This window comes from Pristis pectinata, chromosome 2, assembly GCF_009764475.1.
Source record: "Pristis pectinata isolate sPriPec2 chromosome 2, sPriPec2.1.pri, whole genome shotgun sequence".
Taxonomy (NCBI): Eukaryota; Metazoa; Chordata; class Chondrichthyes; order Rhinopristiformes; family Pristidae; genus Pristis; species Pristis pectinata.
The window spans coordinates 130,402,562-130,430,433 of record NC_067406.1 but is presented as its reverse complement, the minus strand read 5'-3'; the positions used below and the strand labels follow the sequence as shown (position 1 = coordinate 130,430,433).

The window sequence follows — 27,872 nt, the reverse complement described above, 5'->3', positions numbered from 1 at the left end:
TTCAAGAACAGCTACTTCCCTTCAACCATTCAGTTCTTCAACCAACCCGAACAACCCTAATCACTGCCCCAGTAGAGCAACACCTTGACCACTTTACACTACAGTGGACTTTGTTTTTCTTTTGTTCTAATTATGTTTTTTCTTATAAAATCTGGTATTATTTATGTTTAATTTATGTCTTTCTTGTGAATGTTGTGTATCTAATGCTATGTGCCTGTGATGCTGCTGCAGGTAAGCTTTTCATTGAACTGTGCGTACATGTACTTGTGCATTTGATAATAAACTCGACGTTGACTTTGACTTTGAACTCTATGTTCCATAGATTTACCTACTATCTTAATGTGTCTATGTCACTTTGAAACTCCTCTCTGAATGCTTATCTGAAATTAATCTGATATTAGCCCTAAATTGAAATGGTCGGGTTATCAGTTTATATTCAGTCTGATATCACTGACATTAACTTGATACTATCTAATATTAGTGTCATGTGAATTTGAACCGTGTTATGTCTTAATATATAAGTATATAAATGTGATTCTGAAGTAATATCAGTTTATTTTCTTATATTATTTACATAAAGCTTTCCATAGTTTCATGATGTACCAGAGAAATTTACAGCCAATCTAGGACAAAGCAGCCTGTTTATTGGCACCCCATCAACAGTCCTAAACATTTAAGCTCTTCGCCAGCAGTGCACAGTGGCTGCTGTGTGCATGTTGTGCCAAAGTAAGCAGGATTGTTCGCAGATCCAATAGAAATAAGCCTTGCACACGCAATGCTGCACACAACACCCTTTATTGCTAAGTTACAACAAGAGGTACTTATCTCAGAAGCACGCCTGAGCCCGCTTAACTGCAGCACCCCATTCCAATCGGTCCACAGTGTCAGCCGCGACCTAACCTGTGGTGAGCCCAAATCCAAGAGACCTCACCACCGGCGTACTCACTCTTTTATACCCTGGTCACTTCTCTCCGCCCCTACCTGGGTCGATCCTTTGTCCAGGTCGACCCATCACATGACCATTGTCTCGGGCACTGCAGGCTCATGTCTGCAGAGACAATACCTTGGTTACCTAGCACCCAGGTCACCTTTCCTCCACACACACTCATTTGATCCCAGCAATTGTTCCTTGCGCTCTCTGGCCGATATTTCAGGATTCTTACTTCAGTGCATCAGCTACAAATACATGGCTGTGACTTAGAAGGCACCATAGAAAGCATCCTATCCGGATTAGTCACAGCTTGGTATGGCAACTGCTCTTCCCAAGACCTTAGGAAAGTGCAGAGAATTGTGAACTCATCAACAGTCCATCATGCAAACCAGCCTCCCCTCCACTGACTCTGTCTCCACTTCCCGCTGCCTTGGGAAAGCAGCCAACATAATAAAGGACCCCTCCCACCTGAGTCATTCTCCCTTCTCCCCTCTCCCGTCAGGCAGAATATTCAAAAGCTTGAGACAATGTACCATCAAGTTCAAGGGCAGCTTCCATCCTGCTGTTATCAGGCTCTTGAATGGACCTCTCATACGTTAAAAGATGATCTTCCAATGAATTTGCTGGAGGAACTCAGCAGGTCGGGCAGCATCTGTGGGAGGAAAGAAATTGTCAATGCTTTGGGACTGCTGCAGGGTTTTGACCCAAAACATCGACAATTTCTTTCCTCCCACAGATGCTGCCTGACCCACTGAGTTCCTCCAGCAGATTGTTTGTTACTCCAGATTCCAGCATCTGCAGTCTCTTGTGTCTCCGATCTCTTAATCTACCTCACTGTGGGCCTTGCACTATATTTGTCTATCTGCACTGCACTTTCTCTGTAACTGTAATACTATATTCTGCATTCTGTTTTCCTTTTTTACTACCTCAATGTACTTATGTATGGCATGATCTGTCCGGATGGCTTGCAAACAAAAGCTTTTCACTGTGTGACAATGATAAAGTGATACCAATACCAATACTTGCCCAGGCTACACTGAGGGTACCTCCTAAGCCCATAACTTCTACCACCAGGGAGGACAAGGAAAGTTCCCCTCCGAATCACACATTATCCTGACTTGGAAATATATCACAAGTCTTTCATCATTGATAGAACTACATGCTGGAACTCCCCACAAAACAGCACTGTCGGAGTACTTTCACTGGAACGTTTAGGAAGACAGCTCAGCACCACCTACTCAATGGCATTAGGGATGGGCAATACCCAAATCACAAAAGTGAAAAGGGCTTTTTCAGGGGTAATCATTCTTATAATGTAAACATAACAACCAACTCACACTAAGCAGCTGTGAGATAATGGCCAGATTTTTAGTGACACTGAGAGATAAGTTTTGGGGATCCTTTTGCACTTCTCCAAAATAGTGTTGTGGAATCTTTGATGTGCACCTGAGAGAATAAACAGGGCCTGGGTTCCTGAAAGATAGCACCTCAACCATCCTCAGTGCTACACATGTCCCAACTATATTTTGTGTCCAACTATCTGGAGTGGAATTTGAACCCACAACCTTTGGCTCAGGAGCAAGATTATTGCCAATTGAGCCAGATTAGTCGTGCCAAATGCATTTATTGTGATAAGTATGAACGATCACTACTTGTGACTGAAATTTTAGTTTAGCTTATCAATTTTATTTTAGCATTACCATAAGGAGTTCAATTTAGTTGTATTAATTCAAGTTCAATTTGTCTAAATTGCAGTTTAGTTTTTGTGAGTTGCAGTGAATTATAGTTTAATTTGGTTCAGCTTGTGTTAAATTGTGTTTAGACTGGATGGGAGTTCAGTTTATGTGATTTATACTTTGGCTTATCTGATTGTATTTAGTTTTTTGCGGATTATTTAGTTTTTATGACATGTAGTTTAGTTTGAATCATCTTGTGTTAGCTTAAAGTTGTGTGGATGGGAGTTTAGTTTTGTGAATTGTTTTATTTCTGGTTCAACTTGTGTTAACGTGAGGATGTTAGCTTGTTTCAGTGGGACTTTGGTTTGTAATGTTTTTGTAGGGTGGAGCCTGGGTTGCTGTATAAGGGGGCACGGGTCTCACAGACTCGAGTTATTCTCTGTCAAGATGAGCGTCCATTTACTGGGCGGCTGTCTCCTGCTGCTCTTCCCGGCCAGCGCCGAGCTGAAGACCAACTCGGCTCGGTGCCCTCCCTGCGTGCCGTCCGAATGCCCGGCTCTACCGGCCGGAGGCTGCCCGCTGGGCGAAGCGCCCAGTCCGTGCCGCTGCTGCACAGTGTGCGCTGCCGGCCAGGGAGAGCCGTGCGGCGGCCGGGACTCCAAGTACGGTCGCTGCGCCCAGGGCTACGAGTGCGTCCGCTCCGGCTCCAAGCGGAGGAGCCGCGGGCACTGCGTCTGCAAGTTCCCCGATCAGGTGTGCGGCAGCGACGGCATCACTTACAGCAGCGGCTGTGAGCTGAGAGCCGCTGCTCAGCGGGCGGAGAAGGAGGGGGGAAGCCCAGTGACCAGGATTCGGAAAGGAGCCTGTGAGAAAGGTGAGCGGTGTGGCCCCGGGGAGAGAGGGACTGAGAGAGATAGAGGGAGGGAGGGAGGGAGGGAGAGAGGGAATGAGAGGGAGGGAGGGAGAGAGGGAATGAGAGGGAGGGAGAGAGGGAATGAGAGGGAGGGAGGGAGAGAGGGAATGAGAGGGAGGGAGGGAGAGAGGGAATGAGAGGGAGGGAGGGAGAGAGGGAATGAGAGGGAGGGAGGGAGAGAGGGAATGAGAGGGAGGGAGGGAGAGAGGGAATGAGAGGGAGGGAGGGAGAGAGGGAATGAGAGGGAGGGAGGGAGAGAGGGAATGAGAGGGAGGGAGGGAGAGAGGGAATGAGAGGGAGGGAGGGAGAGAGGGAATGAGAGGGAGGGAGGGAGAGAGGGAATGAGAGGGAGGGAGGGAGAGAGGGAATGAGAGGAGGGAGGGAGAGGGAGGGAGGGAGGGAGGGAGGGAGAGAGGGAGGGAGGGAAGGAGAGAGGGAATGCGAGAGAGAGAGATGGAGAGAGAGTGAGAGAGGGAATGAGAGAGGCAGAGACAGAAGGAGCCTGTGAGAAAGGTGAGTGGTGTGGCCCCGGGGAGAGAGGGACTGAGAGGGAGGGAGGGAGAGAGGGAAGGAGAGAGGGAGGGAGAGAGGGAGGGAGGGAAGGAGAGAGGGAATGCGAGAGAGAGAGATGGAGAGAGAGTGAGAGAGGGAATGAGAGAGGCAGAGACAGAAGGAGCCTGTGAGAAAGGTGAGTGGTGTAATGACCGGGTAGAGAGGGAGGGAGGGAATGAGAGAGGGAGAGAGAGAAAGAGTCAGGAAGGGAGGAAGGAGCCTGTGAGAAAGGTGCGCGGTGTAGTGCTCAGGGACAGAGGGAGGGGGAGAGAGAGGGCGGATGAGAGAGGGAGAGGGAAGGAGGAAGGAAAATGGGAGTGCGGAAAAATGAGAGGGGAGGGAGGGAGGATGTGAGGGGGAAACGTTGAAGAAGTGGAGGTGGGTATGTATGGAAAAGGAGAGAGGGGGAGGGATAGTGAGGAGGAGGGGATAGTGAGGAGGGAGTGGGGATAGCGAGAGGGATAATGACAGGGCGTGATAATGGAGGGGGGATAATGAGAGGGGGGCAATAGCGAGGGGGATAGTGAGAGGGGGATAGTGAGTGAGGGAGAGAGGGAAGGAGAAGCGGAGATGCGGACAGAGGGTGAAGAAAAGAGTGAAATATAAAATGGAAGGCCATAGAAGGAGACAGGGAGGCACTTAAACAGCACGGTGAGGGAAAGTTAATGAGGGAAAGGTTCACCGCGAGAGACGGAGAGGCCCAACAAGAGATAAAAATGAGGGTGAGAAGGGCGAGTGCGGATTAAAAAAAAGGAAAGATGAAGAGAGGCGGGTGTGCAAAATGGAAATGAGAATGAAGATGAGAAAGGAATGGAGAACGCCACTGAGAGAAGGGGGGAAGGAGAAGGCGGCAAGAGAACTTTGGAAAGAGCGGTTGATAGATCAGAGAGAGCATGGCAGGGCATAGGGTGGGAAATAAGGGAGAGTGGAGCCAATAGGGCAGGGTGGCAGAAAGAGGGAAAGGGGGAAATGCAGAGGGGGAAAAGTTTGCACGTGTCGAGGAGCGGGGTGAGTGGGGGATGGAGGGAAACTGTGGGAGAACAGTGAGGGGAAAGAGAGGAGAGAAAAAGATGTCCACATCCATTTTATATGATTTGCCGGCAGTCCTGTAATCAGAAGAGCAACAGGCCTGCCTGCTTTAGATGAGTAATTATTGAAAAAATGCAAATTAAGATCCTATGTCACTTGTACACGGCATGTATAGGCCGGACTTAAAAGAGAATTTGAATCTCGAGAAAAAATCCTGAATTTTTAGAGCATAATCTTGCTTACCAAAGTAAATAACTTCACATTTTCCCTCATCATACTTATCAGAATATTTCCTTTGTGGATCCTGCATCTTTCTCACACTCGCTCGCCCGCCTCACTTTGTAATGTCAACAAACATGGACATGAAACACACTGCCCTTTTGGACAGTCATTAATGTGGTTTGGAAATAGCTGCGGGCCCAGTTCTGAGCCATTTGTAACAGTCTGCCGACCCAGGATCTCTGTTTCCTCTGTGTTAGTTTATCTTCAAGCATACTAATATATTACTCCAAATTCAATGAGATCTTATATTATGTATCAAACATTTTTGAATGGTGTCGTCAAAGGCCCTTTGAAAATCCAGATACAGTAAAACTCCGAGAATCTCCTGTCCGACTGTTCAGAAATCTTGATGTTTCAGCATCTGGCCCATCGAGTGCTGATTCCAGTGCTGCCTTTAAACTTACCGAGGGCCCGGTTTCCGCGTTGCCTTTACACTCACCCGGACCCTGGTTCTCCTCGCTACCTTGAACGGACCAAGCCCTGGTTCCCTCCCTCACCTGCAATTTACCAGGGACGTGTTTTCTGCGCTCGCTTGAAATTTACCCAGGTCCCCAGTTCCCGCGCCCCCTTTAAATATCTGGACCCCAGTTTCTGCTCTTTATTGAACTGACCAAGCCCTGGTTCCCTCCCTCTCCTGAAACTCACCAGGACAGTGTTCCCTGCGCTCCCTTTACACTTACCATGTTCACTGGAAAATTTATTACACTGTGTAACATCTGAAAAAAAATGGTGGAGCATTAAATTACAGTGACATCCAATAGTCTAGAAAGTCTGCGGGTCCAGTACCACTAAACTCCCCAGTATGCCGGTATACTACATCTACTGGTTCCTTCTTATCCACCCTGCTAGTTGCATCCTGAAACGTCAGGGTATGTGCAATTGCGTATTTTAGGGGATAGAATAATTATTCCAGAAGTGAAAATATTCCGAGCAGAGTGGACAAATAGAGAGATGTAGCGATGCAGACTCGAGAGCAGGTAGAAGTGAATCTCAGAAGGTCGTGTAATTTTAAGTTTTATTCAGAGAAGCATTGTATATAAAATCAATAAGTCATTGTTATATTTGTAGAAGACAATTAGAGCTAAAGGATTCTCTGTAATGCTAGGCATATTATTTTTAGAAAGGATTGTTAAACATTAGAAACAGAACAGGATTTACGAGAATTGTATCAGGGTTGACGGATTATAGTTATGCAGAAAAATCTTAATGGTAATTTGGTTCAACAGGTCATACTCTTGCTTCTAAATCAGAGATAGTGGGTTCAGCTTTCATTACAGATAGGTGTCTATAATAAAAACAGATATCAATGTACAGTAAAGTTAAATATAAGGGGCATCACAAATTGTTTGGATTGAGGATATGATTCACAGAGCATTACTCAGGCAGCAGAGAATCGTCCTATTCAACATTCTCCTCTCAACTAAAACAGACTGTCATTACAACAAAGGTACTTGATGCTATGTGTCTGTGATGCTGCTGCAAGCAAGTTTTTCATTGCACCTGTGCATACATGTACTTGTGCATATGACAATAAACTTGACTTTGACTTTGACATTCCACTCATTGTGTACAAATTAATTTTCATGTTCAACTACATAATAGCAGCATTACTTCAAAAGTAATCCATTTGGGGGCACAGGTAGAAGAGCTGCTGCCTCACAGCATCAGAGAGCCAGGTTCAATCCTGACATTGGGTGCTGTCTGTGTGGAGCTTGCACGTTCTCTCTGTGACTGCATGGGTTTCCTCCAGGTGCTCTGGTTTCCTATATCCCAAAGATGTGTAGGTTTGTAGGCTACTTGGCCACTGTAAGTTGCCCCCAGTGTGTAGGTGAGTGGTAGAATCTAGATTGTGAGAATGTAGGGAGATAAACAATGGGATTTATGTAGGATTGGTGTAAATGGGTGCTTGATGACTGGCACAGACTTAATGGGCTGAAGGGCCTGTTTCCATGCTGTATGACTCTAGGTGTAAAGCCTTTGGAAGGTTCAAAGGTGAGATAATTTGCTTTGTATATTTGCATTTGTTTGCTCTTGTAAAAATTAGACATTTTTTAATATTTATAAATGGGTGAACTATTAACAAAAGGGAAATTATCCAGGATTATCTCTGAAAGAATGAAGTCTGAGATTAGGGGAGATTTTTCACACAAAGGAAATGGTTTCTTTTCCATACAGGTGGCTGTCAACATACAGGGAATCAATTGAATATTTTAAAAGGAAGAAGTTGAAAGGGTATGGTGAAAGGGTAAAGGCTATAGATGGATAACCTTAAAGTACCAGTGTTGACCCAGGACAATGTTCCAAATAAATTGTTCCTCTGTAGTGACTTCTGTGCTGTGAATTCTATGATTATATCTGCTAGAATAGCAGCTGAGCCATATTGTGTGCTAAAAGAACTTTTCCACATACTTGAGATTATTCAGTTAGTTTGTACATGTTCAGAACAGTCTATTTTTGAATGTCATACATTGCATGTAAATGAATAATGGTCAATGCATCAATCATATAATTTCCATAAATAAAGATTCTTTTGGAAAGAGATTTGTAAATCCAAAAGAAGAACCATTTTTATAGTTTTTCAAGGGTGGCTTTACCACTTTGGGATATCGGCATAAGAAATTAAATTTTAGCAATCTTGGACAAAGAATGCTGTATTCATGCCAACACAAAGAACATTGCCCATAAAGAAACTGTATATTATCTTTAATTCTTTAGATTTAACCGCCCCCTCCCACCGGGCCATGTTTAATTAAAACAATATTTGTAATGATTTTGAGCATAAACATAGGCTCCTCCAGACAGCGGCAAGAGTTTCACAGCTGGAAGTAGAACTCTCAGAGTGGGGCTTTCCTCTGCCTGAACCTGGGATCTGCTTGGTGGCTCTATATTAGGGCCACCCTTAGAAGATAGTGATTCTCTGGAATTTTCTACCCCAGAGGGCTGTGGAGATCACTGGAGGTATTTAAAGAGGAGATTCATAAATATTTGAAAGGTTGGGGAATTGACAACTGTGAGGAACTGGCACAGAGGAGGAGCTGAGGCCAAGCAGATAGCATGATTGAACCGAATGGTGAGGCAGGCTTAAGGACCTTCTCCTGCTGGTATTCTCCTGTGTTCTTAGAGTCATAGAGTAATACAGCATGGAAACAGGCTCTTCTGCCCCATTGGTCCATGCCGACCACAGCATCCTCCCTGCTAGTCCCAGCTGCCCGCATTTGGCCCATAACCCTCCAAACCCCTCTCTTCCATGTACCTATCCAAACGCCTCTTAAATCTTGCAATTGTACCTGCCTCGACCACTTCCTCTAGCAGCTCATTCCAGGCACTCGATGTAAAGAAGTTACCTCTCAGGTCTTTTGATGAGGCACATTTGATGCTCTGGGCTTAAAGTTGGCACTGCTGAAGAAAGGTTTGGCATTTTAGTGAGATGGCATTGCCCTTGCACTGAATGCCAAAGTCTCCAACCAAAGCTGATGGCACCAACAAATGGCTGCAACTTCCGCTTTGCCCATTTCTAATTAGCAAACACTCATGACCCGCCTCCATTGATGAGGATGCCACAAGAAAGAGATAAAGGTAGCCCCTCTGATAAACTCAGAAGAACGTTAGAGTGTATTCCATGTTTTGTCATAGTGAGGGTTACTGCAGATTAACAAAAATATCTTCAGAGATAATGTTCTGGAGTAAACTTTCACCAAGTACCTCCAATGCCAACCCTTGCAGTGTAACTGGAGTGACAGAAGGAATCTCACTTAACATGTTTATAGTGGATGTCCAAACTAAAGGATTTGTATATGCCATACTGAAGCCAAAGGCATCAGTGCCTATGGAGTCCTTTTTTGGGGCATGGTCACTATTGCAGGAAACAATGCAGCTAACATACATACTGTTTAACAACAATGAAATGACAAGCAGATCATCTCCCTGTGATGTTACTTGAAAGACTAATGTTGATTGGTCCACAACAAGGATTTCATTTTTCTTCTCCAAATACGCTGCGTCTGAAATGGAAGAAAAAGCCTAAACTTCACAACTTGTGCAACAGAAGGTATCTCCTGGAGTGCAGCACACCTTCAGTACAACGCTAAATGTCAGCTAGTCTCTGAAATGAGACTTGGACCTACAACTTTCTGACCCAGATGCAAAAGCACGGGCACTAAGACACCCAAGCACGACACCTGAATCAGTAAGTATTTCTCTAGGCAGGACCCTAGTGGCATAAAACTTTGGTTAAGCTCTATTTGCAGTATTGTTTGCAGTTCTAGTCTCCTCATTACCGGAAGGAGGTGGAGGTTTTGGAGAGGGTGCAGAAGAGGTTCACCAGGATGTTTCCTGGATTAGAGAATATTAGCTATAAGGAGAAGTCGGACAAACTTGGATTGTTTTACCTGGAGCATCAGAAGCTGAGGGGCGACCTGATAAAAGTACATAAAATTATGAGAGGTATAGACAGGGTAGATAGTGAGAGTCTTTTCCCCAGGATGGAAATGTCAATACTAGAAGACATACTGTAGCTTTAAGGTGAGAGTGGAAAGTTTAAAGGAGAGTTACCAAGCAAGTTTTTTACACAGAGAGTGGTAGGTGTCTGGAGTGTGCTCCCAGGTGGTGGAAGTAGATATGATAGCAACATTTAAGAGGCATTTAGACAGACACATGAACATGCAGGGAATTGAGGGATTTAGACCACATGCAGGCAGATGTGCAGTTTTAAATTGGCATCATGGTCAGCACAGACATTGTGTGCTGAAGGGCCTGTTCCTGTGCTGTACCGTTCTGTGATCTAACTCAGAAGGTGAATCATTTCCACAATCTAAAACCTGTGATCTCCCACAGAGATGATAGGCGGATAGTATTCCATATCTAGGGCTGATAGAAGAGATATACTATCTTTTTTCATGCCGATAGACTAGTTTGATTGCAGGCAACTGTTACAAAGTGACTTTTGATTGATTTTCATTCTAGCGGTGGGTCATATGATCACAATCAAAGGAAACAGGATGTTACAAACAAGTTCTGCCAGCATGATTAGTTTACCTTGTGACTTCTAAAATTTTGCAGAAATCCCCAAGCAAACTTGGTGGCATTTCTTTCTTAGTCAGTATTTCTGCCAGAGCCCAGGAGATGGAAAATCCGTAGCATTCCATTCTCCTCCTATCATTAGTGTGACAGCAGTAAGACCCAAGGTTTGTGAATTATGCCAAAGGAGTTTCTGTGGGGCCTTGTGAAAGACAGAGCGAAGATGCTTAGCAGTATAGATTTAATAGCCAGTCTACCAAGAGGAACCAAGTTTGCCAGCCTATCCCCACAACAGAATGACAGGGTGAAAAATTGGGTAATTGCATCACAACCTGGAATGGCAACTGCTCTGCCCGAGACCACAAGAAACTGCAGAGAGTTGTGGACACAGCTCAGCACATCACGGAAATCAGCCTCCCCTCCATGGACACTGTCTATACTTCTTGCTGCCTCAGTAATGCAGCCAATGTACTCAAAGACCCCACCCCCCTCTCATCAGGCAGAAGATTCAAAAGCCTGAAAGTACATACCACCAGGCTCAAGGACAGATTCTATACCGCTGTTATAAGACTATTGAACAATTCCCTAGTACGATAAGAGTGGAGTCCTGCCCTCACAATCTACCCTGTTACGGACTTACACCTTATTGTCTGCCTGCACTGCACTTTCTTTGTATCTGTAACACTTTATTCTGCATTCTGTTATTGCTTTCCCTTGTGCTACCTCAGTGCACTGATGTGATGAAGTTATCTTTATGGATGGCATGCAAAAATAAAGTCTGTCACTGTACCTTGGTACATGTGACAATAATAAACTAATTTAGCAATTTTATTTTTCATTCTCAAGATCCAACACTAATGGTGCAGTTACCTGTCTTTGGCATTTAAAGAGGTGACTTACATCTACACTGCATACAGTATCTGGTGGGAAGACTATTAATATATGCAGTACAAGCAAAGGCTGTTGGTATATTTGGATCTAGTGCTTTAAAAATGTACATAAATAGTTAATGGAAAATTTCTTTGACTAAACAATTCATGTCTGTTCTTGTTTGTAATAAGATTAACATTCCAAATTCAAGCACATTTAGTCCCATTCTGGATGACAAAAAGAAGAATAGTTTAGATTTGCATAGTGCTTTGTATAGCCAGAGAAGTAATTTGAAGTGTAGCCACTATTATAAGAAATGCATCAGTGAACTTGTATACAGCAAATTCTTAGAGGGCAAGAAATAATGTTTGGTTTAGTGACGTTGAATCAGGAATAAACATTGGTCAGGATTTCTGGTTTAACTCCACTGCTGCTCTTCAAATTAGTGCCATTAAACATTTTATATACACCTGAAGAGGAAATTTAGGACACAGTTTAATATCTCATTGAAGGCTGGTGCCTCTAAAATGCAGCACTCTCAACTGCACTGGAATGCCACTCTAAACTCTATGGTCAAGTCTATGGAGTAGAGTTTGAACTCACATTCTTCTGACTTGAGGAAAAAGAATGCTCTCGGCTGAGATGTTGCAAATTTAAACTCACTCCTCTTCCTATTCTGTATGTCCATTTATGGACTAAAAACCCTTGCTTATCCAATTACTTTTGTTATGAAGTCTAAAGTTCAGAAGTTAAAGACTACAGATGTTAGAAATCCTGAAATAAATATCCATCTCTGGAAATACTCAACTAGTTTGAAGAGAGACAAGTCTGGTTACTCTTTCCAATTAAGAACATTTTACATGTTTATAAGAATAACATAAAGAGGTCTCTTTACTCCTCAGCTCTCTGTCATTAAGTGAGATTGTGCTGATCTATGACTTCACATACCTGCATAATGTCCCTTAATACCTTTAGTGAGCAAAAATCAATCTCAGATTTAGCATTTACAATTGACCTAGAATCAATTGGCATTTATGAGTAACCTAACTTGTACCATGATCTGCATCTTGAAATATTTTCCAACATCACTCCTGAGGCCTGGTTTTAAGTTACATGTCCTAGTCTTGAGACTCTACATCCAATGCAAGGTTTTCTCTACCACATCGGCCATTTGATGTGTATTCATTGGAATGATGCTGGGGAGAGAACATTGTGTTTATGAGGGAAGGGCTAAGAACCTAGTCTTATTTGTTCCACTGCAGAGACAGCTGAGAAGAGATAAAAACAGAAAGTTCTAGGAATACTGAGCAGATCATGGTTAATGGAAGAACGTAACTAAATTTCTTGAATAGACATGATGTTATTTGAGCTCTTGTAGTAAAGAGAAAGAGGGTTGACGTCTCAGGTCAAAGACCCTTTGTCAGAACTTTGAATTCTGATGAAGGATCTTCAAACTCAAATGTACTCTGGCAAAGGGTCTTCCGAAACATTGTTTTGTTTTCCACAGATATTGCCTGACCTGCTGAGTGTTTCCAGAATATTGTGTTTTTATTTTAAATTTCTAACATCTGAGTTGGGGGGGTGGGGGGTTGTGTTGATTTTTTAGACATTTCAAAATTATTAAGTTTCCTCTTCTTGGGAAGTCAGTGACAAGGAGTCATCAATTTGTGTCTGGCATTTAATGAGCAAGAACATAGTTCAGAATTTTTTTTTCCCAAGAGTCTAGTTGGAGCATTGAATACATTACTACAAGAGCTCAAATAACATCATGTCTATTCAAGAAACTTAATTACATTTTTAAAAATCTGGATATGAAAACACGATCACAGTAATGACTATTGTTTGCCAGGCTTTTGAGAAGGAAGTCTGTTGTCCTTAGCTGATCTGATATGGCCTATTATGTGACTCCATCCCTACAGTGATATCCTTAACTGTTCTCCACAAAGCAAGCTGTAATGGCCACAAAGAATCAGCATGCTGCAAATAATCTTCACGTAATGTTGGAGCAGTACATGTGGACCCACTACCAACATATTAGGGCATCTAGGAATAATCATTCAGATCCACCTATATCTAAAGAATATATAATAAAATCCATGAAAATGTCATGATATGCAGAATTGTTTCGAATAGTGATGCATCTGCATTAAATTTGTATTAACCTATCTGGTAAGGGTTCTCTGATAACTAAGAGAGTTTATCTAGAGACTGGTTGAAAGACACATGCATCCATACTCTGGAAGAACACCACCTTACTTTAACCTCTGATCACATGCGACAACCAGGAGGGTCCAACAATCAGAACCAGAAGCCATACTGGTCCTCCCCAGTTTACGAACATCTGACTTATGTACAAGTATTTGGGAGACCAACGAGATGGATTTGCTGACTGCTGCGGGACTGCAGGCATCTTCTGCTGTGTGGGAACTTGGTTCACAGCTGCATTTCTGACTTGTGAAATGTTCAAGTTCACACTTCATAGGAACGGAACCCTGCCATATCCTGAGGAGGACCTGTATATGGCTTGCGTAAATAGACCAACAACTATAATTTTACATTTAGATGTTTAAGACAGATAATTGTGTTAGATGCGACTATAAAGCCTCCTTCCTGCTTATGAGCTTTATGTGGTCCATACTTTGCTCCTAGTGGCCACAGTTGCATATCAGAGAAGGTTTTATTTTCCATTTGTGCATCAATAATCTGCGTGGGTGTGGTTCAGAGATTTTTGTAGTCTATGTGGAAGATCAAAGCCAGAGAGCCAAAATCTTTCACTAAATGTTTGTTTATGGGTTCTAGTTATGGCAATCTACCTGCAGCTCACTCAGCCAACCGAGAAATAACAGCAAGCAACATCAACTTGGTGACCAGATACCAATCAACTATCTCCTAGTCCTCAAGGCAATGACTTAATCTACCAAATAGTGGCCACTTGAAAGAGAGTGGGATTGATGATGAGATACCCTCACATTACAAAAGGGCAGACATACTTTTTAGCAAAAAATACATGTTTTCATAGGACCATGAAGAGGCAAGAGAAAAGGGAACTGCAAGGTTTAGCATTTGGGAAGGGATTGGGTTGATTTCAATTAGAACTAAGGCTGTAAAGACGACATACTTTTTAAGACCCTGTCCATTGGCAATTACATTTCAAAAGTAGTGCATTTGGAGTATTGTGTTCAGTTCTGGTCGCCTCATTACAGGAAGGGTGTGGAAGCTTTAGAGAGGGTGCAGAGGAGATTTACCAGGATGCTGCCTGGATTGGAGAGCATGTCTTATGAGGATAGGTTGAGTGAGCTAGGGCTTTTCTCTTTGGAGAGGAGGAGGATGAGAAGTGACTTGATAAAGGTGTACAAGATGATAAGAAGCACAGATGGAGTGGACAGACAGAGACTTTTTTCCAGGGCGAAAATAGCTAACACGAGGGGGCATAATTTTAAGGTGATTGGAGGAAGGTATAACGGGGATATCGGGGTAAGTTTTTTACACAGAGAGTGGTGGGTGTGTGGAACGCACTGCCAGCAGAGGTTGTGTTGTGGGGGTTGACACATTAGGGACTTTTAAGAGACTCTTAGATAGCCACATGAATGATAGAGAAATGGAGGGATATGTGGGAGGGAAGAGTTAGATGGATATTAGAGCAGGATAAAATGTTGGCACTACATCGTGGGCTGAAGGGCCTGTACAGTGATGTAATGTTCTATGTTCTATCTGTGAAGAAGTTGTTATTTAATAAAAAGCAGGAATACTTTCTCAGTCACAACATCATTGTGCCCCCAGCACTTCTCCAGTTAAATATTGTGCCTTTGTTCAGCAGATCATCTTGACAAAATATTTATTTTAATTTGAAATTTCATAAGCACATTCATGCACTCACATGTGCAGAATGTACTGTGGCAAGATTCCAGAGCTGAATTACAGACATGAAGTGACAATAACTGTCCTTGACGTCAAGGCGCCATTCTACTGAGTGGGGCACCAGGGAGCTCTGGTAAAATTGGACCCAAAGGAGGAAATTCTGATTTAAAGGGAAAGGTTGTGGCCATTGGAATCTAATCTATGTCTGGCCTGGGATACAGCTGCATGAGTCCTAAGGTCAACACCCTAGCCCCAGTCAGCTGCTTCATTAGGGACCTGCCCTCCATCAGAAGGTAAGATTAAGGGCTGCTACATTCCATTCTTTTTGTGATTCCCTGGACAATGAAGCAGTTAGTGCCTGTATGCAGAAGTTCCACAACCAGGTTTGGGTTAATGTGACAAGAATCATTTATGCCACAAGAGTACTGGAAAATATCCAGCTCCTGCAATAAAGTCCTTATATTCAGTTTCAATACCATATCTGAATCCTCAACTGTTAATTCCTTGAAGGCTATCAGTGACCATTGGATTTGTCACATTAAATATTATGGGAATTAGAGCAAATCAGAAAACTGAGTCCTGATGTCTCTTCATCAGCTGCAATGAGCATCTACAAAGTACGATGGAGCACTCTCAAACTTCCACGAGGGACACGGGTACCACAGTGCCAAGGAACTTGACATCATTCAGGATGAGGCAGCGCACTTGAGTGGTAGTCCAGCCATCACTCTTGATTAGTCACTTCCAAAGGGCAGCAGGCACAATGGAACGTCACCTCTGAAGATACCTCTACCCCCTCTATCTACCACATGTCACACGTTATCCTAATGTTGGCGCACATCACCATTCCTTCATGACTGCTGGATCAAAATTGTACAACACCCAGCCTAGCAGTATTGTGCAAGGATCTTCTCCAGATGTCCACAATTACAATGTTCATGAAGACAGCCCACCGCCAGCCTCTGAAGCGAGATTAGGGATAAGCAGTAAAAGTCATTTTTGCTGGCAATTCCTATATCTACTATTATATATGAACTGCTATTCTTTCTGAATTAAAGATTATCGATGATATAATTGCATGGTCACTTTCATTGAAAGTTGTAAATTCTATCAAAGTGACTAAAACAGATTTAAAATTAAAATATTTTGAATATTAACATAACACTGATCCTTTTAAATAGAATGCACGTAAGAAATTACAGCTCAACAGAGCCGTGTATTCGTTAGCTAATGTCAGCTTTATGTTGGATTACTCAACTATTTTAAATTCAGTTTAAAACTATGCAGCAGCATGTCTAATCTTATTAAAAGTCCACGTGCAGTGACATGTCAGGCTAGTTTTGTTCAATGGTTGAACTCTATTAATTTTTTGCTGAGCCTGATCTATCAGCAGAAGTGGCTGTTAACCATTGGTTCTTGTATAGTTCTGTTAAGCACTGGATTAATAATAACACAGCCGAGTAGACAGATTACTCTCCTGAAAGGTTTTGCTGCTTTTGTTGAACTGTTCTATGGTAGGTACCCTGCTCCATTATGGATAAATGTTTTCACAGTGGCTGGGTTTTTTACTAACTCTCTTGCATAGTTTTCGCACTGTTGACTCCAGTCACTAGATTTCCCACATTGAAAGTTGTGGACCTACAGATTTAGAAAAGGCTATGCTTAGCACTGTTGCAGCTCTCTGAATAAATCCTGAATTCTAAGGGCTGGTTACATGAAAATTTATGACATGTGGATTTAAACTTCATCTGCAACTCTTAAAGCTTTCATATTATACATGCATATCACCCATAAGTGGAAGAAGGATTCCGTGAAGCTGCCTAGTGAGATTAAAGAATAAATTTTAGTGTAAGCTTTCGACAGGAACTTTTAAAAGGTACTGATGGGTAGCGCGGTGGTACAGGTGGGTAGAGTTATTGCATCACAGTGCCAGGGGTCTGGGTTCAAATTTGACCTCCTATGCTGTCTGTGTGGAGTTTGCATGTTCTCCCTGCAATGGCATGGGTTTGATCTGGGTGTTCCAGTTTGCTGCCATGTCCCAAAGATGTAGGGGTTGGTAGGTTAATTGGTCACTGTAAATTGTCCCTAGTGTATAGGTGAGTGGTAGAATCTGGGGGGTGTTGATAAGGATGGGGGGGAGAGTAGGTTACAGGGGACAATTAGTGGGGGAATAGGATCGCTCTGTGAGCCAGCATAGACTCAAGGGGCCAAGTGGCTCCTTCTGTGTCATAAGAAGATATGGAAGTATGAAGATTACTGAGACCCATTGCCTACCCCCACTCATTAATTAAGCCTTAGCTAGGGATTCTTCAACAGGCTTTGGATCTCTTAGCACATATTCAAGGGTGCTAATATCTACTTTAGGCATCCTCTGAGGATTTAGCATGTCACAAATTTTGAAATGAGGCCAATGCATGTGCAGATTCGAGCTGTTTATCCCTGTAAGTGCTTCAGTCCTTTGGACACCAAATATAGTGATTTTTCCACAATCTTTCTATGTGACTATGTGGATATCCCAGTGGTTTGGCATCTGGCTCACCAGGTAGTTTCCCACAATCCCTGGGGCCCCATTTTCCTCATTTGCTTTAAACCTACCAGGTTCACTGGAAAAATTATTATAATACCATGTATAATTTTTTTAAAAGGTGAATTAAAATTGCATTGGTATTAGTAGGAATAACATCCAATAATCCAGAAGATCAGCCAGCCCAGCTTCACCAAAGTTCCAAGTGTGCCAGATAATTGGAGTTTTACTGTATAAACAGAAAATGCTGGAAATGCTCAGAAAGTCTGTGCAGAGAGAAAACCAATTTAATATTTACCTGTTAATCATATTTAGATCATATTCTGTTTTTATTTAAAATTTGATAGCCCATCTGATTTGTTAGTTGCTGAGCTTACTTAATGGTAGGACTATTCATTTCTCTGACCTTCCAACTTGTTGTTCCCAACCCAATCATAGTTTGGAATGAAGCATGAAAGTTGAGAGCTATGCTGGTTCAGCCAGGCACTTGGTCTGGACAAGAGGCCAGGTTAGGAAACCGGGGCAACTCATCCAAGATTTCCATTTTGTTGAAGCAATGTTTGCAAGAGTGCATTTCTTCATTTCTATCCCCTTGGCCAATGAGCTCATTGGATTGGAGGGTTATAATCAATCAGGCTCATCCTTTTTGATGGTCCCACATTCTTCTCATCAGCATTGTATACAGAGGAATTTTGAGGAGCTTGAAGACCCACACTCAACGACTTAGGAACAGCTTCTTCACCTCCGCCATCAGATTTCTGAACAGTCCATGAGTCCATGAACACTACTTCATTATTCCTTTTTGTTAGCATTATTTATTTATTTTGTAATTTATAGTAATTTTATGTCTTTGCACTGTCCTGCTGCTGCAAAACAACAAATTTCACAACATATAAGTCAGTGATAATAAAGCTGATTCTGATTCCCATTGGGTAAACCTGTGATGAGTTGCATACTTTAGGTCATTGGCAGTTTGAGGTCCACTTCAAGAAGAAAAGATTATCCAACTTCATATTTAGGCAACAGGTCTCCAAACTTTGTGCTGTTTTAACCAGACCTATTAATCAGGTCTAATAACAGGTGGCTCTCCAATTGTAACTTCCACTCCAGTGTTTCATCTATAGTGGAGTTAACCCAAGAAAACTACCAGACTCATTAGGATAAACTACTAATACCCTATAGACACCATATCCCTCTAAGAGTGATAACTATGATGCATAGGCTCAAGGTTCTCAATACCATCCTGAATTCTTCTCCACTTTGCATGATCATGGGCCAGAAATTCCCAGAATTCAGTGGGCACATTGCATTTCTACAAGTACACTTTGAGGACATCCTCTCTGTTTGCCTGGTAATCCCTCTCCATATCAGAGCTCAGAATATAGTGTCTGTTTTGAGAGTCCAGTGTTGGGCATACAAACAATGTGGCCTTGCCAACAGAACTAAATGTAGTTAGAACCTCAGTGCTAGAGCTGATCCTGAGAGAGGTCATTGACATTGGTTCAGTTACCCTTTGAGTGGATTTGGAAGATTTTGTGAAGACAGTGTTTGTGGTATCTTTCCAGTGCCTTAAGGTGCTTGCAGTGGGCAATCCAGGTCTCAGCAAGGATCACTGCTGTCCAGTAGACTGAGTTTTATGTCAGGACCAAGTCTTAGATTCCAAATACTCTTTTCCTCAAGTGACCAAAGGCCATGCTGCTGCACTGAAGGCAATGATGATGTTGCTTATCAATGTTTGCCTTCGCCAAGAGATGGCTCTTGAGATATTGGAAATAGTCCTCATGTTTCAGCATCTCATTGTGAACCTTTATTGTTGGAGGGTAGTGGTATACAGCGGGGCAGGTTGTTAGAGGACCTGCATCTTGAGGATGTTATCTGTACGGCCCATTCTATTGAATGCTTCCGTAATTGAGTTGACAGTGACAGAGTTTAGCCTTCGGTCGAGCACAAACGCAAGTGTCGTGTGCATACTACAACTCGACTACTGGGGTTGGGGTGACCTTGGTTCTGGAGTGTAATTGATATAGGCTCAAGAGTTTCCCATTAGGTTTGAAGATTGGCTCTGTTCCCCTGGAAAGTTTGTTGGAGATGCAATATTATGATGAGGAATATTGAAAAAGGTGTCAGAGCAATGATGCAGCCTGACATTGGTCTTCACTGAGATTGGTTTCATTGTGGACCCATTGGTTATGATCATGGCCTGGATACCATCATCAGAGCAATACTACTCCTTTGAATAAATGACAACAACACAGAAATTACATTGAAATTATTTTCCTTTGATAGCTCCAGTTATTGTGACAAAACCTGAGGAGATTTGGAATGTCAGTGGATCACAAGTTTACGTCAGCTGTGAAGTCTTTGGAGTACCCACCCCCGTACTCACCTGGAACAAGGTTAGCAAATATCACGCTGTTTATTCAGCTCACAAAGTTCATGAATTTTTTAAAAAGAGGTTTCTCAGTCTTTCTGAATTGCATTTTGTGTTTGAAGATGTTAATTGAATTTCATAATTTCTTAATGTTTACATCAATCATTTTATGAATTGGAATCTGTACATGTTAATACATTGTGTTAAAATAAAACAGGATCTTTAATAGTCCCTAAGCTTAAGAGTGTTGGTTGATTTCGAGCTATGGAATATCAGTAAAAACATCAGTTCAGTAAAATCATGGGATTCTCATCTATGCACATGGCAGACAGTGAGACCATTCAGCCTGTTATATCTGTGCTGACTGATTGCTAAAGTAATCCAAAACTAATTCCATTGTCCTGCTCTCCCTATAGTTTGCTAGCTTCATCTGCTTCAAATAGTAGTCTAACTTTCCCTTAAAATATGAAATGGTGTCAGATTTAATTCTCTGAGGCAAAATATTCCTGAATATTCCAAAGCCCTCCAGGTGATACATTTCCTCTCAACCTCTCTACTCACCCATTTACAGATCATTTTAAGTTGATGAAAGCTTTTCACTGACTTCCTCAAATGGATGAAATGGACATCATGTACTGATCTTAACAAAAAATTTCAGAATTCAAAATAAAATGTTCTGTCAGACTTTTCTGTTCAAATGGAAACAGGAAGATGCCATTCAGCGACTTAAACATGTTCCATCATTTACTTATAGCATGGTTCAGCTGCTCCTCAACTTCATTTAGCCATTTTCCCCTTTAATACTCTCTTCGAACAAAAATGCACTGAGAGCAGTCTTGAAGATCACAGTTAATCCAGCATCAACTACACAGTGAAAAGCTATTCTATAATCACACTCTGGAATAGCCTGAGTCTAATTTTAAGATTATATACATCCTTGTTACGTAGAAAGACAAGAAACCAGAGCAAGAGGAGACCATTCAGCCCTTCAGCCTGCTTCATCATTCAAGAGAATCACAGCTGATCATCCACTTCAGTCCCCTGCTCCTACATTCTCCCCATATCACTGAATCCACAAGGCATTAAGAAATATATCTACCTCTTTCATGAATGTATTTAATGGCTTGGCCTCCACAGCCTTCTGTGGTAGAGAATTCCACAGGTTCACCAATCTCTGGGTGTATACCTTTCTCCTGATCTCAGTTCTAAGTGGCATACCTTGTCTTCTGAGACTGTGAGTTCTGGTTCTGGACTCTCCAGCCATTGGGAACATCTTCCCTGTATCTAGTCTGTGCAGTCCTTTTTAATTCTGTAGGTTCCTCCGAGATTCCCTCTCATTTTTCTATACAGCAGTGCATAAACTGCCTAACCAATCCTGTCCCTCCTTAAATCTAGGTCCTGCCATCCTAGGAATCAGTCTAGAAATCTTTGTGGCACTCCCTCCATGGTAAGGACATCTCACCTCAGATGTGGAGACCAAAACTGCACATAAGACTCTCACCAAGACCCTTTACAGCTGCAGCAAAATATCTCAGAAGCAGAATCAGATTTATTACCACTGACATATGAAGTGAAATTTGCTGTTTTGTGGCAGCAATACAGTGCAAGACAAAAATCTATAAATTACAAAAAATAAATAGTGCAAAACTAAAGGAATAATGAGGTCGTGTTGATCGGTTCATGGATTATTCAGAAATCTGATGGCGGAGGAGAAGAAGCTGTTCCTGAATTGTTGAGTTTGGGTCTTCAGGCTCCTGTACCTCCTGCCTGATGGTAATAACTTGCTCCTGCACTCAAATCCTCTTGTAATGAAGGCTAACATACCATATGCCCTCCTGACTATTGCTGCAAATCTACACTTGCTTTCAGCAGCTGGTGCACAAGGATACCCAAGTCTCATTACACCTCCTCTTTTCCCGATCTATCGCCATTTAGATAATAATCTGTTTTTTGAAACCAAAGCTCAGCATATTTACATCAAAGGAAGCAACTTCTCTGTACTAACTTTATCCAAACCTTTTATCAGAACTACTTGTCATAGATACTGTAGCAACCATAACAAATCCCTTTCATTATTTTAAAAATGTTGATTAGATAAGCCCCCCGTCATCTAACAAATTTTTGAACTCAGTGGAATGTAAGCCAAGTTTATGCAATATAACCTCTTAATTAACTCTGAGCCTTGGGAAGATTGTGGTGTAACTGCTTTGCACTTGAAGGTCAGTATCTCTTTCCTGAGCTGTAGTGGCCAAAGCTGGACATGTTACTTCATCAGGATCTGCAAAAGTTTCTGAACAAATAAAACTTCACCTCCTCATTTTGGTATTCCAAGTTCCAAGATACAAAGACTTCTTTGTCCAGTACACTTTTAGCAATCTGTGCTCATGGGCACACAAATCCTTTTGCCACTTTTTCTTATGCTTACTCTGACTTGTCTTTCACAGATCCAAGACCTGACATTGAATATTATCGGTCATAGTTTGGTCCATTCATTACATCCCTTTGTTGCCATATCCCTTGTCTCTAACTTAGTTTGACCTTCAAGTTTGGATATACTATTCTTTATTCCTTCACCCATGTTGTTAACTGGTAGATTGCTGAGGTTCCAGTATAGATCCCTATGGTTCACCACTAATCACATTCCTCCCATTGTAAAATGTTCCCTTTCCCCTTTCCCCTGCTGTCTCTCATCCAATTACCAAAGTTACACAATGAGCACCTATTCTCTGTACATGCATGACACTTGCTGATCAGCTGATAATTTTCTAAGAACTGATAGATTCTAATGACTTCCCCAAGCTGACAGGTTTGTATTTGCCTGGTCTCTAGTTTGGAAAATTTGCAAACAGTTAAGAAGGTAGCGAAGTAAAGATACATTCTAACTAGCAATTTCCTCACTTTTCACGATCCTGGAATAGAATCCAACAGGATTTAAGAGAGATTGTTCCCATGCAAGTTTCATTCTTTTCCTTAATACCATTTTTAATTTGAATTAGATCCCTTTGGTTCAGTGTATGGAAGAAATAAACTGTGGTTGCTGATTAAATATATTTTTGTTAAAGCTTTTGAATAATTCAGATAGAGTATTTTAGCTTTGTGCTTTTTGGGAATGACAGAATATTCCATACTTACAGGAGCATTCTTCCAAATGAGCACAAAAATATTCTCCAGATAGTATAATCCTTGCATCTAAGATATTGCTTTTGTATCAAGATAAAAGTAAATTAATGACTCTCAATTTGATGATTTGCTGTATTTCAAATGATAGGTAATGAAAACAATTACTGGTGTGGAAAAGGTAGAGTTACTTCCTGGTGACCGTGACAACCTTGCCATCCAGACTCGAGGTGGGCCAGAGAAGCATGAGGTGACAGGATGGGTGTTGGTAAGTTTGTAATCCACATCTGAGAATATTAATTAAAGTTACATAAACTTTATAAAAGTAAATGTGAAAAGTACATTTATTGTGCTTTTTACAGTAGATCTTGTACACTAACCAATCCCAAGTCAGTCCACATTACAACAGCAAATATCATTTCAAACTATTTCATTGGCTGTAATGCACTTTGGGCTGTCCTGAGCCTGTGATCAGTGCCTAATATGTTCTTTCATTATGTAATGACATTGCCACCTATGAAGTAAAACTCTTTCAACTCCACTGCAGAAATAAAGGAGTGTGTTTTCTGTGACTCTCTTTTGGTTTGGCCATCCGTTCACGCCCAAAGGCCAGAATTTGTGTGCGGTGAAAATACTAAATACTGACCTTCAAGTACTAAATCTAAAGAACAAATGAACCAAAATAGAAATTAATTGCACACCACATCATGAGAGTTAGCATTTCCTTTCTCCACACTAACTTGTGACAACTTCTCTGACTGAGACTGCACATTTTGTGTCTTACCATTGTCAGTTCTACGCTGAATTCTGTCTCTGAAGGATTGGAAAAAGCAGGATTGAAATACCTAACACAGTCCCCTCTGAAGAAACTTTAATGTTGCCACTTTAGTACATGTTCAGCCCACAGCAGACTGTGTCCTTCACATAACTAAGTTTAAAATAATGGATAGTCTGAAAAATAAACATGTTTCTTTTTTCTTATCTGTTCTGCTTATATAATTTTCTTTTAACATGGTTCATTTTATAAAAGAGCCTGAATAAAGTTGAACTGCAACACTGTTGCTACCTTGTTATAAATAATCTGCTTTACTTTTACACACATCATTAAATGCAACTAATGTATTTCAACAATGGATTAAAATGCAGAATGTTCTGGATTAAATCACCCAAAACCAAGCACTTATGGCACTAACTTTGCAGTCCTCAATGAGACAAATTTGCACCTTGGTTCAGTGAACTTTGCATTAGTTCCCAGTTTTTAATTAGCGTCTTTGAATGAGGAGAATCATCCAATGGTGGTTCATCGAGGTGTTAGACAGCGATCCAAAGGATCATAGAAAAATAGAACGAGACTTGGGCCTAGAAGTTTATTCATGCCACCCACATCTTACGTATGTAAAATAGGAAACTAAGTTTCCTGTAACATAGAATTATTACTGCACAGGAGGCCATTCAACCTATCAAAACTATGCCATTCCATTCCCCTATCCATTTACCATGGGCTTGCAAATTATTCTCAGTTGCCTCTCTAATTCCCCTATGAAGGCACACTGATATTGTTTCCACCACCCTTCCAGTTAGTGAATTTCACATCATAAAAGCTTTTCTTCTTTTGCAAAAAAATTTAAACCTGTGCCCCAATCTGCTGATGGAAATGCCCTCCCTTTTATTTACTCAGTCTAAACCAGTTGTGACCTTATGTAGCTCTGGTGAATCTTCTTTGCTCCAAGAACAATAATCCCAGTCCTTCCAGACTGACCTTGTGGCTGCAGTTCCTCATCCCTGGATCTGTGCTAATAAATCTTTTCTAACTGTTCTCTGGAACTCCCACATTCTTCCTAAAGTGTGGAGATTGGAACTGGATACAGAATTCCACCTGTGGCCTAACCACTGTTCTGTACAGGTTCAACACAACTTCCCTGATTTTGTACTCTAAACCTCTATATGTGTCCCAGGAACCCAAATGCTTTCCCTACCACTGACCCTACATGCATAAATCCATGAAAGTGACAGACTGTATGTACACTGGTAAATGAAAATCAAAACAAACTGCAGACGCAGGAAATCTGAACTAAAATCACAAAATGGTGGAAAGACTCAAAAGATCAGGCAGTATCTGTAGAAAGAGAACAGGATTAACATTTCAGGTCAAGATCTTTTGATAAAACTGATAACGTTATATTAAGGGTGGGGAGGGAGAGATAGGACAAAGGGAATCCTTCTGCTAGGGTGACACCAGGGTTGCTATCGGTGATGAAGCCATCTGGATTACGAGGGAAGAGAAAAATGAAAATAGATAAAAGAACATATAACTGTTACAAAATGCTCGTCAAAGCTACAGGAAGTGCCCAGTAGATGAGCCAGTGCCAGTCAAGAGAGAAAAAGTTATTATAGATGAATAACTTAGAGAAGTTCTGGCCAGTTCTGATGTAAGCAAAGAAAGTGAGCTCCTGAAATTGTTGAATTCAATATTGAGTCAGGGAGGCTGCAACATGTCCGACAGAAGATGGGGTGCTGTTCCTCAAACTTACATTGGACCTTGTTAGCACAGTGCAGGAGGCCAAACTCAGAGGTCAGAGGGTGAATGAGATGGAGAATTAAAGTGACAAGCAACTGGAAGCCCAGGGTCAAATAAGGATGCTCCACTGCCTATTCACAAACCAGTTTCTTCTGAAAATGAGCCAGAATGTTCTCAGTCCCAGAGGTTGCCACCAAAATATTAGTTCCTCCTTGGGGGTCTGCAGAAATCCTAAAAGTTTTGCAAGCTTTTCTTCAGACCACCCCCATATACACCCATTCATAGCCTTTTTGAGGTTGATTGCCGGGAAAACAGAGGCCGTTATCCAGAACTGCTAAACTACCCTTTGATCCCTGAATGATGTCCGAAGTATACTAATACTAAATATACTAAGCCTTGCACATTTTGCTCCCAAAGTACAATCTATTTAGACAGGATTTAAAGGTGGAGAGCGACCTGATGGCACAAAGGTATGGGGATGAAATTCCAGAGTGTGGGATCTATTATTGAAGACGTGGCCGATGATTCAGGGTAATAAGAGAGCAGAACATATATTATGGAATTCAAGTGGGGAAGAGTTATCCAATGTTAAATCTGAGATTTTGGAGAGAGGCAAATATAAACCAGACAAATGATGCACAACATTTTAAAGTTATCGTGGCTCCCTTCCTATTTTAGATTTCTCCACTCACTAAGGAAGATGCAGGAGAATATGAATGCCATGCATCAAACACCAAGGGAGAGGCTGCAGCTACTGGAAGTATACATGTGGTTGATGAACTAAAAGGTAACTACAGCAAATGATGGGTTTCATGTGCAGAGGTGCTTGTTTTGCCAGTTTAACTGGAAAAATTTATGACAGGGTGCAAAGAGGACATTGAATCAACACCAAAGTTGGATGGGGCATTTAGTTGAGTAAGTTGAGGGCAGTTTCTCCTGAAAGTCACGCACCAACTTGATATCATTGTTTCTTTACCATCACCGGGTCCAAATCTTTGAACTCCCCACCTGAAAGCATTTTCGATTACCTTCATCAGAAGTGCAGTTGTTCACGTTCAAGGGGAATAAATTCTAATGGTAATTCCCGCTCAAATCCTATAAATACATAAAATTTAGTGATAAAGGATTGCAGAGGGGTGGGTGGTCTTGGCACCAGAGTAAAGCCTCCTATTATTCAGAAATGTAGATTTTATAAAATAGTTGTTCCCAATTCTTTCCTGCAGGCAAGTGATGTTAATTCACTCTCGTTTCTGCTCACTTTTCTGGCACTTTGTTTCAAACTGAATTTAAAGTTGCGTTAAGTCAGCAATGTCCTTGCCAATACGTGTCAGATAAGCTAGCACCACAAGATTCCTGAGGAGGCAGAATGCTAATAACAAAGACTGCATATTGCTGCAAGAGTTGTATTCTGATATAGACAGAAGTTAACTAAAGCTAGTGGATGGTTATTTAAATGATCAAGTGAAAACTTTACTAAAGAGAAGGGACTCAACTTGCCAATTATGTGGAAACTGTATTTTGATCTATTGACACTGTTTTGTCCTGCAGAGAAAGCGTGAGAAAAATGACAAATGGCAGCCTGAATCGCGAGCACAGCTACCTGCAGGGAATTCTGCGAATAAGTGTAGACTCTGGGCAGTGTTTCTTTTCCTTATATTACAAGTTAAGTTTTACAGTGATCTTTCTTATTCTTGTACACTGTATTAATTCAGTTACTTATTATGGTTAATGTAGCTTTTATATTTACTTTGCTTGCAATTAGATAATGTAAGTCAATAAAGACAAGGGGAACAAACCATTGTATAATCAAGATACAAAGATATAAAATAATGAAATAAAGTTTATACAAAGCTTAAAATACAAAATTTTATTTTTGTTTTCACATCAAAATCTACTTACAACACTGGCAAAAAAATTCACCACTGAGAACATACAAATAAAAGTGTGGCTGAAGATCTGGTACTTGAATAAGTAACACCCTTTTCTGTACCATCCGGTGCATTCTGTTCTGCAGATAAATTTGAAAGTCACATTTTACTATATCAGTATTTAGTCATGACTTGTCTGTGTGAAGATCATTTTCAGTCTATCATGAAATCATCATTCTTGGCGCAATACTCATTGACATCAACTCCTGGAAGAGAAGTTTGCAGGCATAGGGCATCCGTACCAACGAAATCTGCAAATCAAGTAACAAGGTAAATAAAAATCAATT

At 41.5% G+C, this 27,872-nt stretch overlaps 2 protein-coding genes across 2 annotated transcripts in view; one reads left to right on the top strand and one right to left on the bottom strand.

Moving 5' to 3' along the window:
* Positions 1–3,014: 3,014 nt before the first annotated feature.
* igfbp7 (insulin-like growth factor binding protein 7) lies at positions 3,015–27,522 on the top strand. Its single transcript, XM_052042221.1, has 5 exons — positions 3,015–3,481; positions 19,938–20,047; positions 23,291–23,407; positions 26,336–26,444; positions 27,206–27,522. The coding sequence occupies exons 1-5, from the start codon at positions 3,055–3,057 to the stop codon at positions 27,214–27,216; spliced, it is 774 nt and encodes a 257-aa protein (XP_051898181.1). The 5' UTR covers positions 3,015–3,054; the 3' UTR covers positions 27,217–27,522.
* Positions 27,510–27,872, bottom strand: part of polr2b (RNA polymerase II subunit B) — a 40,190-nt gene continuing 39,827 nt past the window's right edge. The window contains exon 25 of the mRNA XM_052042207.1: positions 27,510–27,836. Coding sequence (XP_051898167.1) covers positions 27,747–27,836 — 90 coding nt within the window. The 3' untranslated portion in view covers positions 27,510–27,746. The remainder of the gene's footprint in view (positions 27,837–27,872) is intronic.

What these genes read in the sequence shown, in the direction of transcription:
- igfbp7 (XM_052042221.1), top strand. Translation starts at nt 3,055, where the DNA reads ATGAGCGTCCATTTACTGGGCGGCTGTCTCCTGCTGCTCTTCCCGGCC. An exon ending in GAAAGGAGCCTGTGAGAAAG is followed by an intron (nt 3,482 to 19,937) that starts GTGAGCGGTGTG and finishes TTCCTTTGATAG; the next exon opens with CTCCAGTTATTGTGACAAAA. An exon ending in AGGTGACAGGATGGGTGTTG is followed by an intron (nt 23,408 to 26,335) that starts GTAAGTTTGTAA and finishes TTCCTATTTTAG; the next exon opens with ATTTCTCCACTCACTAAGGA.